The sequence below is a fragment of the Triplophysa dalaica genome, chromosome 5, assembly GCF_015846415.1.
Source record: "Triplophysa dalaica isolate WHDGS20190420 chromosome 5, ASM1584641v1, whole genome shotgun sequence".
Lineage (NCBI taxonomy): Eukaryota > Metazoa > Chordata > Actinopteri > Cypriniformes > Nemacheilidae > Triplophysa > Triplophysa dalaica.
Window position 1 is genome coordinate 23,875,596 of NC_079546.1, and position 7,720 is coordinate 23,883,315.

The 7,720-nt window shown below is 38.9% G+C and overlaps 1 protein-coding gene and 1 pseudogene across 3 annotated transcripts; both read right to left on the reverse strand.

Annotated features, from left to right (window-relative positions):
• Positions 1–652: 652 nt before the first annotated feature.
• Positions 653–5,758, reverse strand: LOC130421027 (uncharacterized). Of its 3 annotated transcripts, none has more exons than XM_056748673.1 (5): positions 4,846–5,758; positions 2,228–2,548; positions 1,794–2,105; positions 1,562–1,591; positions 653–1,421 (listed from the first exon to the last, which is right to left on the reverse strand). In XM_056748673.1, exons 1-5 carry the CDS (start codon positions 4,904–4,906, stop codon positions 1,276–1,278), a joined length of 870 nt encoding a protein of 289 aa, XP_056604651.1. In that variant the 5' UTR covers positions 4,907–5,758; the 3' UTR covers positions 653–1,275. The 3 variants fall into 3 exon arrangements, with proteins under 3 accessions (XP_056604651.1, XP_056604652.1, XP_056604650.1); XM_056748674.1 differs by lacking the exon at positions 4,846–5,758 and adding an exon at positions 2,659–4,048 and having other exon boundaries at positions 653–1,362; XM_056748672.1 differs by lacking the exon at positions 4,846–5,758 and adding an exon at positions 2,659–4,043.
• A 394-nt stretch (positions 5,759–6,152) lies between these two features.
• Positions 6,153–6,318, reverse strand: LOC130421558 (5.8S ribosomal RNA; annotated as a pseudogene).
• Between the last annotated feature and the right edge of the window lie 1,402 nt (positions 6,319–7,720).

Genomic DNA, 7,720 nt, shown 5'->3' on the forward strand with positions numbered 1-7,720 from the left:
AAACAGGTAATTCCACAGGTAAAAACACACAAACTGATATGAAAACTATAGTGAACAGGGTCACGGACATGAGCAAACAACATCAAGCCCACAGGAGCAGCAGGTGACGTAGACTCAGGTGGTACTTGATCTGAAAAGTTTGAGAACCACTGCAATAGAGGGTATACAAGTGACATCACTTTCCCATGTGACCATGCCAGAACACGCCCCTTGAGTGGCAAAACACTCTCAATATAGCTGCTTACAATATAAGGAAACGATATTCCACATGTCATTTGCGTGTCCAAGGAGACCTGGTTCCTTTGTAAGTCGTAATGATCACTGTTGAGTACGACTGCTTTACATTCCAGCAAATAATTGTGTGTTTCAGTCCCGGTTTCTTTGTTTCTCCTACTAAAAGCAGCCATCTTGCTGTGTGTTTTACCACTAGGGAATGTGTCCCGCCACTCAACAGGGCGTGTCCTAATGTGTTCACGTGGGGCAGTGACGTCAATGCATACCCTCATAAGCTGTGTCCCAATTGAAGGTCACAGCCTTTGACACATCTATTGAGTCCAGGTAATGAGTGAATGAGGAACAGGTGTTATCAATAGTGTGGTGAGGTCTGGTGCTGGGGGCGTGGCTAACAGAGTGTCTGAGTCCATGACAGAGATCAATATCAGACTTTTTATTCAGCAATCATGCAAAATCAAAACATGTTTAAGGCAGAATTACCAGATATAAATCAACACAATTCAGTAACGTTACACAAACACAGTAACACAAATCTTCAGACTCAGTCTGTTAGCATAATTAAAAATGTCAATTCCCTCATCATTTACTCGCCCTCAATGTCTTTTAAATCTGTGTCAAATACTTTGTTCTGCTGAACACAAAGAAAGAATGTGTGTAACCAAACAAAAGATTACTATAGTCAATGGTGACCCAGAACTGATTACTTTCCCACATTCTTCAAAATATCTTCTTTCGTGTTCAATGTAAATATAAACAGGTTCAGAGCAATGTGAAGGTGAGTAAATGATGACAGATGTTTATTTTTGGGGTAAACTATCAGTTTAATAAAGGCGTGACAATAAACTTCATTTAAAAGCATTACACACATATGAATAAAATCTGATGAAATAAAGCTGCTGTAATTTACTCATGAAGAGGATTTATTCAAAAACTGACATCACTGTGTCTTCTGGATGAGCGTTCTGAGTCCTTCTTCTGTTTTCTGAGAAGATAAAAGTCAATAAAAGTGATGAAGTTCTGCTGTTTGTTTTCTGGATTGTTTCAGGTGAATGATGATGATGATGATGATGATGATGATGATGATGATGATGATGATGAAAACTCACGCGCTCTTCCTGCACAGATGATCTGAAGAAGAATGACAGTAGGAGCAGCAAACACTGACACCTCAACAATCACTAGAATCACTAGAAGACACAAGAACACCATTAAATCCATCAAACTCTCAAACACTACACATGAGAAACAAACACAAGATGAGTTCAGTGAGAGTTTCACTCATGTACTTATGTAACAGGACACATGGATCACAATCAACACTTCATACCTCTTATTATTAGTGATGTTGTAGTTGATGCTGTAAAAAACAAAGTTTAGTTTAGATGAGTCATAATGTGGAAACACACACACACACAGAAGATGATGAATGTTCAGAGACATCATACTGTAGAACATCACAATCATATTTCATGTTTATGTCATTTCTTCATCATCACTACAGAGTTTAATGACTGAAGTCACTTTGAGTTCAGGACACTCCTGTCAGAGTGATGTCTTACCTGTAAATCTGACAGTATATGTGACTGAGGTCTTGATGTCATTCTTGTGTTTGAGCACACATCTCAACTCTGTGTTGTCGTCTTCATTCACAAGTGTTGTAGTCAAAGAGATCAGACAGAGTTTATCTGATCTAATCTGATATCTGGAGTCTGTCTTTAGATCAACATCAGTCTGATTCATCCACACTAGCTGAAATCCATAATAACTGATCACATAATCACAGTTATATGAAAACAGCCGACAGGAGAGAGTGACAGATGTATTTGCTCTTATATCAGTCTGTGATGATGATGATGATGATGATGAAGACACTGAAACACAAATCACACAACACACTCTCAGTACTCATGAGTTTCAGTGAAAACACAAGAGATAAAGAGAACTGTGATCTGAAGTTAAACATGTGTTCATATAAATGAAGAGAAACACTGACCATGAAGAACATGTAGATCAACATATGAATAAGATCCATGTTGACTTTTATTCACATATTGTGTGCAGATGTAAAGTCCATGATCATGTTGTGTTGTTTTATAGATGTTGAGAGAGCAGTTAGATGTCAGACTCAGTCTCTCAGATCTCTCTGTGTTATTCTGATTTATTCCTCTATCAAACATTTCTACTGTAGATGATGTTATATATTTACTGTAGAACCATGAAGTTGAGGAGCATTGATGAAGAGCATCATTACAGGACAGAGACACACTTTCACCAGAACTGATGAACACATGAGTCACTTGTGCTTCACTCACACCTGAAACAGCAGATGACATCATTCATATTAATACATCACAATATAATCAAACAGTTCAATATTTATCTCTTAATGACAGATAGATTTTGATTATATTAATATCACATAACTCAGAAGATTTGACAGAAGATAATGTGATCTAGTTCCTCTATCATTGACTCTTGACATCAGACTGTTGAATGTGAGAATAAGAAACATGATGTCACGATGTTCAGGTTTTCTAGTCAGTACACGACTCCTCTAGCTTAGGTTACATTACCTCACCTTCTGATTGGCCGATCTGAGCGTGCGTCATATCATTGCAAAGCTGAGGGTCTTACATTTCGGATGATATGCATGTCATTTGGATGTTTTCATATTTTCCAGAATTTGTCAATATCCTAACAATGCTTTGTTGTGTTTTGCGCATACAAGACAAAGCAAGGGATTATTCGTGCGAACAATCACACAAAACGGTGATAATGTGCTCCTTTTGTAGAAGAGAATCTAAGGTAAGAGATGATGTAGAATTTGTCACTATTTCCTATCTCACAAAGCAAATATAAAATGTTTCACTAGCATGTTTACAAAATGTGTATTTCTTAGGTGAAGTTGTATTTGAAGCCTGTTGGTTATGTGATTAAAAAAACAAAAGTAACAGTGGATCCTTATTCCTGGGAATAAGAGCTTTCATTTGATATATGATTTGCCCATCTTTGCCCATCTTTAGCGATATAAAGAATATGAATATTGGACAATGTACAAAAACGGGGGGATAGTCCAAATAAAGTGTAAATAACTATCTTATAGTAACATAAATGTCCAAATTTATTCATATCTGTGGAAAATAGAGAGTCTACAATTACAAACAATACCACATATGGGTCTATTGGTCCACTTCAGACCTTTAAAATGAAGATAATATCTTGATGACGTCACATCGGACCCATCATTGTTTTCCACCACCTCTGTCTGCGTCTGGGTTCTCTGTCTACCGTTCATGACACATCCCACCAAACAGGGGACGTATAATTGACTCACTGGTTTTCCAGTAAATGTACCAAGTGTAGTTTTTAACTCAATTCACTGTTAGACTACTCAGAGGCGTCGTGCCCATTCAAACAGTTCTTCACACAATTGGACGACTAGTGGTCATTGCCTGTCGACGCGGACAACGATGCAGAAGTGTAAATGAAAACCGACACATAACCTACGGCATAGAGGCTACGGCTTAGATCATACACAGAACTAAAAATCGTGCTTCAGACATCTGATCGTTCGCACTTTCTCTCTGATGCGTCGTCTACGAGGTAATGTGCAGTGAATTTACCCTCACTGTGTAGTGTGTACAGAGATGGTTGAAAATCATTTTGTTACTTAATGTCGCAGGTATTTCTAGAATCAACATGGCACAGAGAAACATTTATTCATTCTTTAAGAGAACTGAAAGCCAGGTCCACAGTTACAGACTTCAAGAGGTTAGGAATATAAAACTACAACGTAAAATTATATTTTTTTATCTTGCCTTATTGTAATATGCATTAATATATATTATATCATTTCTATTGTTGACACACTGTGCCCCCTTAAAAAATGAGGTGCATGACGCCCCTGATACTGATCAATGCGGTTAAATGTGTGTGACGTCATTTCTGTCAATGTAGTAATGATTCCTTATCTGGAGAAAGCGCTGTGTCTCTTCCTCTCATTTACACACAGCTGTGGGGAGGGAAACTCTGGCCTATATGTATAAGAAGATCAAATAATCAGATTCATTTTCTCAATAATTAATAATGTCCAAACACACTTTTACACTTCAAAGATTAAACTCACGGCTGAATTTTGTTACTTTTGTTTCAGGTATCAAGCGAACCATGAAGTGGATTAAAGACATGGAGACACACAGATTAGAGACACAAGTGCACGCAGCAGATACACACACAGACACACACAGACACACACACACACACACACACACACACATCATCAAAAAGAGATAGACATCATGGACTTGAGAATTCCTTGTGCTTGTGTTTGATTCTTATAGTTTCTTTTCACACTTTCCATCAGAAAATAAAAAAGACATAAAATCTTCTTTTTATCAAACGTTCCCTAAAGGTCCCGAACGTCCCCGGGGTCGTCTACTTAACATTTGAAGAACCCTACACTACACGGTGACGTCCAGGGGACATTCTTGAGACCTTTTTTTGTTAGCTGAGAGGAACTCTATGAACAATGTGACATGAGATGAAGCTGAAGATGTTCCTCAGAATGTCATTGCGAGTAATGAAATGAAATAAATGTGTTGTATAGTTTACCTGTGAATAGTGAAGAGAGAAGGATCAGTCCCAGCAGACATATATCACTCTTCTCAGTCATGTTGGGTTTCTCTTAGTGAGTCTCTTGATACTGTTTCTCATCTACTTCTTCTTCATGAGAACATTTGTAACTCTTCCTGTGGTTTCTCATTTCCCCTTTTCTCATCGACTGAGTCATGACACTATTATAGACTAGAACACACTCTGTAGTTTCGTCCTGTTACTTATAAATGACTTCTGTTGTCTTAAAATAATTGTACACAGTGCTCAGTTATGACTTTTGTTGTCAGAGACTTTAACAGGACTAACATGATGAAGGTTTTCTCCAGATTCATTCAACACAAGACTTTCCTGATCGAGCAGAGCAGACGCACAGCCTTCATTAAAGCTAATCACAGCTCTGTTCTTCTTCTGTCTCCATACACACACACACAGAACATGAGTGATGTCATCTTCACACCTCTAAAACACAGATCGGAAGATTACCCATGATGCACTGCAAAAACTGACATAAGCTTCTGCTTGTTTTCAGTCACTAAATTCAAGATAATTTTTCTTACCCCATTGGCAGAGGTTTTTGCTTGTTTTAAGTACAAATTCGCTGAAATTTCTTACTTTTTTTCTAAAAACAAGACTTATTTTCTTGGTTTGTTTTGGTCATCAAGAAAATGCATCTTGATTCAAGAATTGTTAACAGAACAGGTGTAGCTAAATAGTTTCAAAGAGACTAGAGAAGGACAAATCAACTCCGGTCCTAGAGGACTTGTGATCTCCATAGTTTAGTTCCAACTCAAATCCAACACACCTGGGGCCTGTACCATGATGGTAGTTGAACAAACTCTGGGTTACAGGATTGGTTTTGAGTCGACAAAACCAAATCGATGCAATCAGGCTTTATTGGTACCATGACGCAGCTCATGAACTTTCTCTGTCAACTCAAGCTTTGATCTTTAAGCTATGATTACTCAACACGCGCGTGCACATAAAACAGTGACGTCGGCACTGAACAACCAATCGCATACAATATGGATAGAGCGGAGGAGCAAGAGATTATTCTTCAGAAATATGAAGAATATAGAAGTGTTTTTCAAGCACGCAGTAACACTGTATCTGCTGCCAAAGCAAGAGAACAATCTTGGAGGAAGATTGCGTTAATGCGTAAGTTAAACAATTAATGTAAAATGAATTAGGCTAAATAAAAAATATATTAAATGCTAAAATTAAAATATGTGTATTTGTGTCGATACATGCATACATACATGCATAGTCTACTAGTGCACCCAGGCCCGGCCTCACCTCCAAGCTTGGACCACCCCGAGCTCCGGGCAGCCTTCTCCTGACCTTCTCCTAACCCGGAGCCGCAATGTGCGTTCGAAGTGTCGATGATCAATTTGTCCTGCAATTCACATTAGTTCTCGCAGCTAGCTGTGTTCTTCATCGACGCACGAGCCAAGTGATCCACCGCTAAGAGTTCTCTTAGAGTTTTCAACCTGTGTCGGGGTCCGTGTGCCACATAACCTGCCCCGGAGAAGATTAGCCGTGCAGCGTAAGATACCATGGCGACGAACACCGATTAAAGCCGAGCTACTTTCATGGTACCTAAAATCCAGGGTTGGCACAAACTTAACTGAAACATAGCTGGCTAGCCACCTAAACCAGCTTCATGGTACAGGCCCCTGGAGTAAAATTGGAGGTGTTTGAGGAACCAGAAGCGAGTGGTGGGGCTGTTGGAGTCTTCTACCAAGAGGGGGTCAGAGGGGAGTTTGACCTGTGGTCGTCTGAGATGTAGATGCTGAGATGGAAAAGAGAGAAGAGGAAGGAGGCCGACAGAGCCGTGTGGGGAGGCAGCCTCGCGCTTGGGTCCATCGCCCAGAGGCCCTTTCTCATGAGGGCAGGAGCATGACCGGGACGTGGTTTTGATCAAATGTGGTCTCATGTGACCTTTGTACGGAAGATCTGGCAACTTTCTCAACTTTTCAGACCGTATGACTGACAGGTATGCAATGATGTTTCGCACGGCCAAAATGTTTATGAGCACAGAAATGTCACTGCAATGGCAGACCGATGTGTGTCACTAAGGTTTCAAAAAGTTTACAACATCGATTCTGAGTTTATGCTGTGAACTTTGCATACTTTTGAGAGTCCAGCATTTTGTCAATAGTGAGGAATTCTCATTGTCACTGATATGAACACAACAGCTTTTTATTCAGTTTGAAGGCTTTGTGTTGTTTCCAGGTGGTCCGTTAAAGAACTCAACACGAACGTCTTGTTAAAGGCCAAGTTCACCCAGAAATCTACCTTGTGTGATTTTTTACTCACCCACATGACGGTCAACATGTTTGGAGAACTTCTGGTGTCTTCGGAGCACAAATGAAGATGTTTAGGTGACATCTGAGAGATTTCCAGGCCTCCTCATAGACATCATGGTGTTAGATGTTGTCAAGGTCCAGAAAAGTATTAAAGTCATTGTTATATTGGTTCATCCGCTCATAGCGGCTCAGTTGAATTTTTTGAAGCGACAAAACTTTATGTGTGAAAAACAAACCAAAGTACCGACTTTAATGGAAATATTCTCCTCTGTCTTGTCAAAGTCGGCATGTTAATGTTTTTCTTTCAAACACTAAAATGTTTAACTGCTTAAACTATTAATTATACACAAAATCAAATTGATTATAAGAAAGCTGTAGAGTCTATTCTTTATTCATACCATAAGGAGCTTTAGAACGAACAATTAACTGACTTAATGCAAATAGCATTTAGCTAAAGTGTGCATTTATGTATTGTCATTTGAATATATTTTTAACTTTTTTTAATCAGTTAAAATATTCTTGATTGATGAGTACCAAACCCCAATACATGTTTTATAGTCAAAAGT

Bases quoted from the DNA above. Each gene is read 5' to 3' on its own strand.
- LOC130421027 (XM_056748672.1), bottom strand. From the start codon at position 2,746: ATGTTTCTTATTCTCACATTCAACAGTCTGATGTCAAGAGTCAATGAT. The intron at 2,106-2,227 runs GTCAGTGTTTCT...TTTGTGTTTCAG, and splicing joins TGATCTACATGTTCTTCATG to TGTCTTCATCATCATCATCA. The intron at 1,422-1,561 runs GTATGAAGTGTT...TGTGTCTTCTAG, and splicing joins AACATCACTAATAATAAGAG to TGATTCTAGTGATTGTTGAG.